Genomic DNA, 12719 nt, shown 5'->3' with positions numbered 1-12719 from the left:
ATGAAATTTTGTGTCAGTACTCCTTTAAAAGCAGACAAACATCAGTTAGGAAACATTCGTCGCCTTCAGCTGGTAAGCTTGCACTGGTAAGATTGCATTGTAGACAGAATAAATAAATGAAAGGTATAGTACTTAAACTGCCTCTCCAACATTGGCCAAAGTCTTGTGTCGTTTACACTCGCTGCTCACCATAATGACCGAAATAGCAGCTGTCTGAGCTGTGCCTGCGGTTGCCTTTGCCATTGTAAACAAGCAAGCAAATGCCGATCAGAAGGCACTTAATGGTGGGCGTTGTCACATGACCAAATATAGCGGCGCCCATGGTTGTGGTGCTGTGAGAGGTCTAGAATTCATGATGCCCTTGGGATATTATAACCCTAAGGGAGTGCCTGCTTGTAAGAGCATTTCAAAAATCAGCTCTCCACGATGCACAGGTGGTTACATTCCTACAGATGGTGGGCAATGCTCAGCAGGCATGGCCATTATTTGCTCCAATTTTTGCAGATGCCTTCTGGATAGCGAGGAGGATGTCAGCGTGGACGTTTGTGGGACAGAAGTGCAAGTTGTTGTCAGTCGGCCACGTGAAGATGCGAGCAGTAGCAACCGGGTCTGTTGCAGGTTTTACTATGCATTACAGTTTCGAGGCGTGCATGCTGTTACAAAAAAAGAAAAAAAAAAAGTTCAATATCAGCGAACTGTTGCCAATGATGACTGGCTTGCCTTTACTTTTTTGCCTTAGGGTGTACCTTGGAAAGCTTTTTACTTGTTAGTAGTTTATAAAAAGCAGTCAGTTTTGTTAGTCCCATTAGGAACATTCTTAAACTTAAGTATACAGTCCTTTTTAAATATTTTTTTGTGCTTGCTTATACTCAGTCACAGATACTGTGCATCAAAATTTCGCTACACTTGTTTGAATAGATATATGTAGGTCACAATACAATTACAATGAGAGCAGTTTCCAATAACATATTTTAATATGAGCTTGACGCATTCTGTGGTGCCTAGGCTCTCATGGACATTTCAAGAGAACTGCTGATGCCACCGATAAATATGCTTTTGTGTTTTGAGCATGACGGGAGACGATGCATGTTTAGTCTGAAAAAGACCGTTATGACTTCAATTCTACAGTTACAGCATACCCCTTAATCTCGTTATTTTAATAGCTACTGAGTAACATTTTGTTAATTATGTAGTAGCTTTTATCACCCAAGTATTGCAAGTAAAAGTTTCGTTGAGACATCTTTTTTAATAATCTGAGGCAGTTGCCACAGAAATGCAGAAAGATGTGTATTCTTTCCCTTGCTGAGCTTTTTCTTTAACAACAGAATTAACCCCACAAAGCCCAATGTATCATTTTTGATACGCTGACTTTGGCACCTAAAACTGATTTTAAGCACTGGAAACCCTGTACAGGGCCCATACACGTGTTTTTGATATACCGGAGGGAGTTCTCAGTTGTGGATAGTTCTGCAAATCAATTACAAAGTGATTAATTACCGTACTGGTTAATGTGTACACAATTAGTGTTTAATTGTTTTCTTTGCACCAATATACCCCCCTATAGCCATAACTGTGAATGAGCTGCTTTCATTTTCTTTGATGTGGAATGGCATTCGGGCTTTGTGAGGTTAACGAAGTAAACCTATTTCATTGTATTAGATGCATGAATATTGAATTGAATGTTGTATTTTTTTATATTTGGGGGGGGGGGGTGGTACAATATGAGATTGTACTGCATTCAAAATTTATGCAGTTATAAAGTCAAGTTAGCTCATTGTAGTTTCCACTTTCAGGTCAAGATTAAGAATATTGTAGACTATAGCTGGGAACTGAAGTATAACTTTGGAAAGCATATTTGCCTGCATATGTCTGGAACATATCTGGCATATGCTCTGAAAGGTGAGTAACTTTCATTCTTTTTTTTTTTTTTCTTAGCAGGCAGAACTATTAGGAGATAAAGCACTGAAAATAATGTGGAGTTTACAAATGGAATTAGGCACAGAAAATAAGGGGGAATGGTAAGGATGAATGAGCTATCTTGGTTTTAGCATTCTATCGTAAAAGCTTCCGATATATATGGTAATCTGAAAATTTGTGGGATTAATAGGGATGCCCTTTTGCTTACCATTCTATAGTTTTTTTTTTTTTTTGCATTAAATTTTTTACCTTCAGATTTCAGTAGCTTTTCTCAAGCTATTGACAAGGATGACTAAATTGGCAGGTATATTCCATATTGAGCTGCCTTCATACGAAAGCTTATAAAAATTGGTTTGTACAAGCATTGTCCAAGAAAAAAAAATTGTTCCCAGTTTTTCACTTTTCTTGCATTGTTCATATATGTGCCAATTTGACAAAGAATGTTCAAATATTTTAGGTTCGGATTGTTGGCAATAGAATGTACTATAAGCTGGAGAATTATCACTATTATTTGTTGTTTTCCAGAACAGGTACATCAAAAAATTAAGAAATAAAAAAAGCATTTCTGGATTTTATGTTTTCGTGCTAATCATAAGAGTTAGAAAGGCTCCAGCATAATGCAAAGAATTCATGCTTTCTTTCCCTCATCATCAAAGCCTTTTATGTGGTTTCTTTTGCTTTTTCGTCATTCATTGCTCTCTATGGAGGCTTTGTCAACCTTGCCCTTACCAAGGCAGGTGAAACATCTCTGAGAATACAAAACTCCATGCTGCTTCTTGATCACTGGCCACTTCACATGCACTTTTGTCATCTTGGGCTACAATAACATAGGGAAATGTGCTGGTGTAATTGGTCATGTGGACGCAGTGCACTAAAGTGGCCCACGCACTGAACATTTACAGTGGCAACTATGACATCTTAAACTGAATATATATTGTTACATTTGGTATATTCACCAAAGAGCAGAGGCTGGGGTAATTGTGGACCGACTGTCAACATTCCACTGAGTCAACGTGCACACTGATTTGCTGATAGCGATGACAAATTAGTTGGATTCAGCATGAGATCAAGAGGACTGACGGTTTCCCAGAACTTCGACGAAAGATGCCAGGACCTGGAGTGGCTTTAACGTCTGGCAAGCCTGGATCATAGACCTCTCCCCGCTCATTAATGAAGCACTGTCTGGTGTGCTTGCTTCCCACTTTCCAGGATCAGCCTAGAGCCTTCTCATGCTCAGAGGCGGTGTGCTACGTCGATATGAACCAGTGGACTGGTTGATTAGTAGGAGTATGACTTTGGCTGTAAAGAAGTTTGCCCTACCATGTAAAGCTCCCCATTTTATTCCTCCAATCACCCATCCTCGAACTCGGACACACGGAAAAGACGACAAAGTAGAAGAAAAGATAGCATCTGCCATGGACTGCATTCGATCCAATTACTGTAAATAATGTAAATACAGTTGTGTTTCACCATAGGCCGTGACTATTTATTCTATACCAGTAGTGTAGTCCAGCTACCTGTTTCAGACGCATTTGAGACGCAGGCTAGGGTGCGACCATCAGTGCGAGACCGAACTCCGAGACCACGACTCCCAAATCCAACAGTATTGCATTCCAAGTTGCGCTATTCAATAAAAGCAAACACACTGACCATAACATTGTAAAGTTGGGCACAAAATACAGTAATCTGTCAGTAACTTGAACTCCAATATCTTGAAATATCGGATAATCTGAAATATTTTCCTGCTGTGGTGTCAACAAGTTTTTTAAAACCCCCTATCTTGAAAAGTTTTCCAGGTTAGTCACTACCCATAGGTTTCCATTCTTAGGGTGCAACTGCGATATTGGCAAAAGTTGAAAACAGAATTCTGCAGGCACAGCAATTTATTACCGTATTTGCTTGCATAATGAACGCAGCCCTCACATTTCCAATCGAGAAGTGTGCTTTTTCTTTTTTCCTCGCATAATGATCGCACCCTGAACTTGCTGCCGTGAAGTAGGAGACTCATGGTACGATTCGACATCTAATATGGCGTCGGGCGGGTACGATTGTGTCGTACGCAGTATCGGACACTGAATCGTACCGTGTGTCTCTTACTTTTATTGCAATAGCAATTACGTAAACACTCCAGGCGCATTTTTGACGTCGGCGCCGACTTAGTCTGCTTGAGTAAATTTAGGCACCTATAAATTTCTTAGAAAAATGGGTTTTCAAAAAGTTTTTACTTTGACTGTGTTCCAAACCTGTGTGCTGAAGGCTTGAAATTGAGAAAAGGGTCAGTGCAAAGGGGCCCCTTTGTTGCTCCCTTCCTCCAGATCTTGGAATTTTCACCTGTGACCACCCACTGCCGTAGTCCAGTGGCTAGGGTATTCACTGCTGAGCTCGAGGGTGCAGGTACAGTCCTGGCCACAGTGGCGGAATTTCAATAAAATGCAAAAGTACCGTTGTACCGTGCATTAAGTGCACATTAAAGAATCCTAAGTGGTCAAAATCCGGAGGCCCCACTACGGTGTGGCTCATCAAATCGTGGTTTTGGAACATAAAATCACAGAATTTAATTTACCTGTGGCCTTTGTAAATCTTATAAACTCCTGCCCCTAAACACTTGACCCTGCTACTTTAGGAGCTGAAGAAAGTGTTCATCTTAACTCTGTCTGTCATGAATGGGCTTGACTGTAATTGAACATGGAGATGCCAGGCTCTGGAAAGCGACGCTCGCAGTACAGATTTCAACATTGTACGTTGATGAACAAAACAACTGAAAGTATATTTGTTTCCCTTCAGGCTGATGCATCTGTTATGTGGTAGGTTTGTGTAATTAAGCTAACAGTAATGTAATAAGTTTGAAAAGTGTTTCTGGCTGGTTTACATGTCTATGAATCTATTAATTTATTGTTTGTGGTCCACTTTTCAGCTCCAACTACCCCTGAGGGTGTAGTCAGAGTTCTGAACCTGAAAACAGGCGAGCGCCTTCTTGTGAGAGGATTGAAAGGCCAAATTCGTGACATGGCCTTTGCCCGACTTGCAACCACAGTGATGCTGGCCATAGTGGACGAGTTTGGGACATTGTGTGTGTATGACATTCACGAGAACACGTCGACTCTTTTGATGAAGGTGACTTCAATATTCTTGTTTTCCTCTTTTGTTGTGTTGCTTGTAAAGTCGTGTGTATAACCTGTGAAAAAGGTGGGATTGGCTATTATGTTGTTTAAAGTCACACAAACCTCGCATCATAGGCAGCATAAATGTGAAAGGTATTTTGCATTGTTGATGTAATAAGAAGCATCTTCCTGTTTCCCTTAGGTTGAGCGGCCAGATGATGAAGAGTCAAGTGAATATCGCCGTGTAGTGTGGTGTCCATATGTGCCAGATGATGGTGCAAGGGGCGGCAACAGTGCAGAGGAAGACAACTCAAAAGTCCTAGTGGCAACGAACCACGAAGAGGTCATTTGAGATTATCAGTTTTCTTTTTACCTTTTTTGCTATATATAGTCGAACTTGAATATAGTGAATCTGAAGGGGATCACAAAACAGTTCTGTATGGAGGTCATTCGATATATAAAATAAAAATTTTATACAGAAATTTTCAAGAGGATTTAACGGCTATATACAATAATTTGTTATATGTGGGTTCGATATATCCGGGTTCGACTGTATCTCTCTCTTCTTGAGCTGTGGAAGTAGGTATTTAGTTACTCTTGTTGCCTCTTTGTCAAAGTGATTTAAAACGACACGTGTCTCACAGCAAGTTGCCAAAATGTGAGCACATTTGGTGCTGTAGAAAAGTTGTGTGTAGAAAATGAAGTGTGTTTCCTGCTCTGTGTACGAAGGAAAGATGCTTTGATGAGCTGTGTGTTGGCCTGCATCATCATATTCGTCTTTTTCACATGGGTGCAGATGGCTAATGTGGCACATTGTGTTTTATCATAATGTATTGGCCGGGGTTTCATGCAAGGATTAAATTTAAATGACCATTTGATGGCTTCGAAGCTCTTTTGTGTGGCAATTTATCCCTGCCAGTCATTTTCATTCTTGAAGGTTGGCAATGGTCCATGTAATCCGTTTAGCTGCATTTTGTCGTATATTCATTCATCTTTTTATAGTTAGCACCATACAGTGGCCAGTTCATGTTGCTTAATGAATATATTATTTGATTGTGAAAAAACGCTTCAATAGAGAAAACGGAGCTAAATATGCATTCCGCGTGTACTACGTCCCCATCCAGTCATTCTCGCTGTGTTCAGTGTGGTAAACACTAGTTTAATTACTCGTGCACCACTCAACAAGGCATTGTGTGCGAATCATATCAGACGAGAAAAGTGAACCAAGAAGATTTAACCTTATAAATAATATTGCACATTGTGGTTATGGTGTGGAATGCATGCGTAACAATATGAAAATGTTGTAATCTTATTCCTTCCACCAGCATTTGAGAAAATCGACACTAATTTGACCTAGACCGTTTTGTCGTCACAGACACAATAAAAAGCAACCATAAATTGAGTTTTAAAGGCCGCGATATAATTTAAAAATTCTAGATGCAGCGTCAATATGGCAACCCACCACACAATGTTGCATCTTCATCCTTGTGCTTATGCAAAAAAACAAAAAAAGAAACTGTTTTTACCATGAGATGGTTACTTTGTCCCTGTAGATAAAAATTCTGCTTCTCACATCTAACAGTGGTAATTAAACAAAACATTGGTGTTTCACATTTGAAACAGGCCAGTCAGTGATAATAACCGACTTGAAAAGTGACTGTCCCAGATCTCTAGGGCTAGGCAAGTCTTATTAGTGGAGTGCATGTCACAAAATATTTCAGTAGGCCTGAAGAAGGCTTGAAATGCGCTGCTGCAAGAGTTAGATTAGCCTCCGGGTCGTCTGCTCTAGTAGACAGCGTAAGCGTCCAGAGCTGAAAAAAATGACAAACAGCAAAAGAAATAAAGACTTTGCAGTCTACGGAGCATTATGTTTCATTCAAGCTCTCCTAAATCAGAACCATCCCTGACATGGAACACAACATTGAGCACCCTCCTTGTGCAGGTGCATTGGTGCAGGAGCACTGCATAAATTGCCATCCCAGGAAAGCCAGACGTTTAACTTGCAGTCATATGACATATGATGTGAGACGGATGTACAGTCAGGAAATGTTTGGATGTGAAGGCATTGTTACACTAGGCACTCAATTCCAGAGGCTCCGCTCTCTTGTAGGAAATAGTGTGAAAGTAATTTTTATTTTTCAAACAAATACTTTTGAGTACAATTCAAGTTTTACTTGAAAAGTGCAACACTTTTTCCAGCTAATTGGTTATAAAGAAAATAAGGAAAAAGGAAAATGTTAAGTTATGCAAGAACATGGCACAGGAAGGGATGCTGCAGATGTGTACCTCTTATTAGAAGTTCAGCTCAATAGAAATGCACATGATTTGTAGCACATTAAACAAACTTCTCCACATGTTTGAGATTATGACAAAATTTTGCTGAAGAAGCTTTACCTCGGGAGCTCCTATGAAGTACACGGGAACATAGAAATTATTTTGCTTGGCATCCATTGCATTGAACTTGATGACATCCTGTTGCACACGCACGGAAAAATTTTACGTACATTTTTTATTTTTACTATCAATTTGTCAACAAAAATTCTTGAAAATTGCATATACAAAACAAGGCATCATAGCTATGTATACTGTGCCTATTATGATATCCAAAGCAGAAAAAAAAAGACATTAAACACTGCTCTGAAATATACTGCTAATATACCAGTAAGACTTCAACAAATGCCTTGTAGACGCTGTACCAATTGCATGTAATCTAAGCTTGCATATGCTTTAATGTATGCCATTTACAGAACTGTGCAACTATGTCTTTTTTGTATAGGGGTACAGATTTGTAGTAAATTTAATGTTCACTGTAAGTTCAAGCTGTGTTTGCTACATTTGGTAAAATGTAGCGTTCTATAAAACAACAACTTACATTCAAATCAGTTTAGTGGCTGTGTAAGGAGTGCACTCCTTTGTTTCACATGCATTTGAATGGAGAAATTGGAGTTGACCCTGAGGTAAACCCTCCTTTTAACTTACTTCATCTTAAGAGAGTCAACTGTGTTAGTTTTACTGCACTGGACACCTAATTTTACATAAATTGTCATTTTAAAGTCGGCCCCTGTAGTGTTTTGGATGAGCTCAGCTCGTTAACAGCAATAATCCTGTTTTCGAAGTGATTTCGATAAGCTCAGCATGGTCACTTAGTTTTGCTTCTTCTACGTTTTAAACGCAGTGCCTGCATTTAAAATTGGCAGTTAGATTGCTTTTTATTTTTTACTACATAGATGTTAGCACTTATTCAGCACCTGGTAGGCTGCATTTATTCCGTTTTCATGTTCTGCAGCATAGGTGACAGCCATTTCGTCGCGCTGGAGCGGCATGTTTTTTTTTTTTTTTTTATTACATAGATGGTAACATTTTGTCAGTGCTCAAAAATAGCGTTTTTTTTTTTTTTTTTTTAATTGCACTCATTTTATGCCTTTTGGAAGATTTGGAACGGTGTCTGCCACTGACAGCTTGCACGTGAGTCGCGCGTGAAAAAAGAAGCTGCTGCTGAAGTCTGACAGTGAAAGAACAGCATTTTAAAGCATAGCATTCTTTCTTGTTTCTAACTGTACCATTTGTGGCAGTGAGGTAAACAGTGTAGACCGTTTATAACATAAGTAGCCGAAGTCGCGAATATCCGCACTATGAGCAGTGCAGCACTATAACCAAAACAATTTTATTGTGATATCAAAACATTGACACTCCAGGCGCATTTCTGCTGTCGCCGTGAGGTTCTTTGTAAAGTCCAAGGGCGATAAAATAGTCGCCGTGTGCCGTATGTGCAAGTGAAAGCGTATGAAGGTGAGCTGGCAATCGCGGCTCAATCTCGTGCACGCAAGGGTCCTAGGCGAGCGAAAAGGAAGCGCGCCGTTTTCCGTCGCGCGCACTGCTCCAGGGAAGGGAGGACGGCGAGGGGCGGCGTTCTACTCCGGGCGACTGCGCACACCCGCCGGGGTCGCTGTATCTTGAAAGTCGTCTGCGACAGAGGCATAGTTCGCCGTGCGCCGTGTTTTCACACCTTAGTTCGCGTTGTTGCAAGATGCAGCACGAAATTCAGTTCGCTCGCTGCTGCAGTTCCGCTTCCTCATTATAGCGTTCTGACAGCGGGTTGGGCGTCATGTGATGCGCATCATTTTAAGGTATCACTATATTATAAGGGGCACTAAAACACTGTTTGAGCATAGCATACAATCTATAGACAATGCTGCTGTGAATTTGCGAGCTGAATAACATAAAAATGCCTGCAACCTTGCACAATTGATTTCTTGTTTCGTCGTGGTGCCTTTTAGCTCTCCACATTTTTTTCTGCTGTATGTTAGAACATCACAAGGCCCATATACGCCAACCAGCCAAGGCTTGCAAATGCTAGCCCATCCTCTCAGACATTCTAGGAAACAGAGAAGCAGTGAATTAACTTTTTTTGTTGCCCGTGGGCAACAAGACAAGAAAGAAGCTATAGGAAGGCCTCACCTGAGTGGAAGGTAGACATAGAGCTCATATGGCAGTTAATATTAAATGCTTTTGAAAAATGTCTTCGAAAATATGCCCATTGAAAGCCACTCATTTCAGTGTGTTTCTCAGGTTTCAAGAAGAGTGCTTTAGTGCCCTGTAAAGTTTCATTTCAGATCTCATGGAACTGGAAAAAATGCCAAATTATCCACACGTTTCATGCTTTACAAGAAATTTGTGTGGAATCCACAATCGTGCAAATAAGTGCTTTCAAGGGCAAGGGCTAGATATTTTCTTCACCATGTTGCTTCACATGCCTCTTTATCCAAGTAGATGTGCTCTTCACTTTCGCATGGCTTCTTTTTGATTGCTCTTTACTTTTGTTTATGCAGTTATAGTAGTTTCCTAATAGCTTTGTCTTGTTTACAGGCAGAAGTATGGAATGTTGGCCACATAGTAACTGAATATGGAACAGATACATTGACTGTGCCCCAGGTTCGTGCTGGGCTTCAGAGGATCATCGAGCACACAAAGGCAGGTTCTTTGTAACTTAGTGCAAATGCAGACTTAACATGATCATAACCTGTTGAACTTATTGTAGTGATTGTTGAACTTTCAACCTAAATTCACAGTTTTATATTGACCTTCTTTTCATGGGCGCCGCCATATTGTGTATGGCTTTCTATGTGGGAAGCAGTTCTGTGAGATGTACTAAAGGGATTTAAGGGGGGACCTGGGTCTTGGACTAAATATTTTGTACAATCTTTATTCTTTGTATAGCGCTGAAAACTTGTACATATGTGTAATGTTATGTGCTTATTTCCAATCTAAGATTTGTTTTTGTATGTCCTTTGGTTTCAAATTTTATGCAAGCTTCCTTTAATTATCTTCCGGAAAGATTTACCAATTATGTGTTCCTTAGATATCGCTCAACAGGGTATTAATGGTTTCTGTACGATTCAAGGAGTGGAACAAATGAATCTTATTGCTCTGCTTTACCTAGAACAAGAGTTGCGACACTTCAAAGCTTGAAACTCGCAAAAGTGTTTCTGGTGACTAATTCAATACCTCGTAACTCGTGTTCTAGATGCAGCAGACCAATAAGGTTGGGTTTGTTGCACTCCTTGAATCATACAGAAGCCAGTGATACCCTATTTAGAGATATCTAAAAAAACGTAATTGGCAAATCTTTCCGGAAGATAATTAAAGGAAACTTGCATGAAATTTGAATTTAAAGAGATAAATGAAAATTGGCCTTATATTCGTAATAAGCACATAACATTACATACACATACAAGTTTTCAGCACTATACGTCAAAGAATAAAGATTCTACAAAATTTTTTGTCCAAGACCCAGGTCCCCCCTTAAGTTGGCTAGGCCGGAGCTACTGCTGGCGCTGAGGTGGACGCTCCGGAGCACCCAGCATGATGTGTGCGCATATGCTTGAGGACAAGTGGTGCTGTAAACTTTGACAAGCATTATAATTGTTATCTGTGGATACATTGCCCGACTACCTCGTTTGCTGGATGAGGTTTTGCCCACGAATGAAATAGTTTAGGTTAGTAATTGCAGCACATTGTACAGTGGATCACACTTGTTAACTCGTCGAGTGTCTGAAGCAGTGGTAGATGCTGAGTTATAGATTGTTTCTATATAGTGCATGGTCGAAGCATGCAGTGTCACCGTGCGATTTCTTATTGCGGCGTGAGCCTGTTGCGATCCCCTTTGGATTGCTGCTTTACTGGGCAGAAAGGCAATGCTGAAGTACAAAGTTTATAGTATGTACTAGTCGTCGACCGATTTACCGGACTTCGCGGGGACTGAAAAATAGTCCGAAAAATCGAACAGTCCAAAAAACTTGTTCACGCCTTAAAAAAGAAAATTTATTAGGCTTAGAGTGGCATAAAAAAATGTTTAATAATGCCCTGCCTTATACTACGCTTGGAGGCGATCACATTTGCTTGGATTTGCGCAAGACTGACGTCTCCGCATAGTCGACAAGAGTGTCATGGTGTTCGAAGAAATGAGCCCTGTTACTTCGCAAGTGGCCTCCGCGATCGGCTCAGCCGGCGCGTAGCTCAGCGGAGAAATGTAATCTTGCCAACTCCGTAACGGATCAGCAACGGCGAGCTGTTGGAGCGGATCGCAGAGTGCGCGCTGTTGCTGAGCGTAAGCAAGATTACACTTCTCCGCTGCACTATGCGCTGAATGGGACGGCTGGAGCCGATCGCGGAGGCCACGCTTCACACCCCTTAGCTCTCGCGAAGGCACAAAAGGTGGCGCCGATCACACAAATGCGAATTCCGCACGCTTCTACGAGGCGCACACACCACGTGCAAAATAGCAAACGAACTTAAAAAATAAAATAAAAAACGGATTTTGCAAGTGATTATCCCGCTAGGGCTCATTGAAAAAAGAAGTCATCCCCTAGAGCGTTCAATCGCAGCTAAGGAAGAGTGGGCGTGGCCTCCGAGACAAAGAGGATGGCGCGCGTGCGTTTCCCAATCTTGGAGGCAATACAGCGGCCCACTGGAAGCCAAGCCTAGGCAAGGCGGTGGAAAATCCAACATGGCGGCCTCCAAGAACGGGTAGCGTGGCTCGGAATGAGTGCTTTAGTCCGGAAAATTGAACTTTGAGGCCTAAATTCGTCCAAAAAATCTTTTGCGAAAATGCTGTAGCTCTATGGTAACCCTGACGGTGCATTTATCAGTCCGGAATATCCAACAAGCCCAAAATTTTGGAGTCCGGAAATTCCGCTGGCAACTGTATAATGTTGTTACCAACCGCAGTAATCACTGTGTTGAGCAACGCCCTCGGCCTCATACAGCATAGTGATTTCAAGTCTACTAGACTTGAAATACGCCAGAACGATGCTGTTGGCTGGCACAAATGTTTCATAATGATTTGTAAATAATTTAGCAAGATCACAACTTGGTGCAACTAAGGTCCAGTTGCCCAATTCATTGTGACAAGTGTGTTGGCATAATTTCAATTCACATATAGTTTGCTTGGCACATGTGCATCTGGACCCTCAGCACAATGCATTTTGTTTTAACTTTCTATTATAACAGGATGATACTGCTAGTACTTCAGCATTTGCATGCTTGCCAATTCTGCACGCTAATGTAAAGCAGCAATGAATCATCTATTATGCTATGCTAAAATATTTGTTTATGAGCCTAAATAATTAGATGTGCACTCTACATGATTAGATTGTGGTGTAATTAGAGCATATTTTTGTCCCTCTTCAGTAATGAAAGTTT

General features: G+C 40.8%; 1 protein-coding gene across 5 annotated transcripts in view; it reads left to right on the top strand.

The window, feature by feature from the left end:
• The window catches only part of LOC119435914 (enhancer of mRNA-decapping protein 4-like), a 149986-nt gene that overhangs the window by 29646 nt on the left and 107621 nt on the right, over nt 1–12719 (top strand). For all 5 annotated transcript variants that reach the window (XM_049660879.1, XM_037702609.2, XM_049660881.1 and 2 more), the window contains 5 exons: nt 505–607; nt 1794–1899; nt 4832–5031; nt 5221–5361; nt 9885–9989. In XM_049660879.1, the coding sequence (XP_049516836.1) occupies nt 505–607; nt 1794–1899; nt 4832–5031; nt 5221–5361; nt 9885–9989 (655 nt within the window). The remainder of the gene's footprint in view (nt 1–504; nt 608–1793; nt 1900–4831; nt 5032–5220; nt 5362–9884; nt 9990–12719) is intronic.

The sequence above is a fragment of the Dermacentor silvarum genome, chromosome 1 (genome assembly GCF_013339745.2).
Source record: "Dermacentor silvarum isolate Dsil-2018 chromosome 1, BIME_Dsil_1.4, whole genome shotgun sequence".
Lineage (NCBI taxonomy): Eukaryota > Metazoa > Arthropoda > Arachnida > Ixodida > Ixodidae > Dermacentor > Dermacentor silvarum.
Note: the sequence above shows the minus strand (reverse complement) of the source record. Positions and strands in the feature narration are given on the sequence as shown.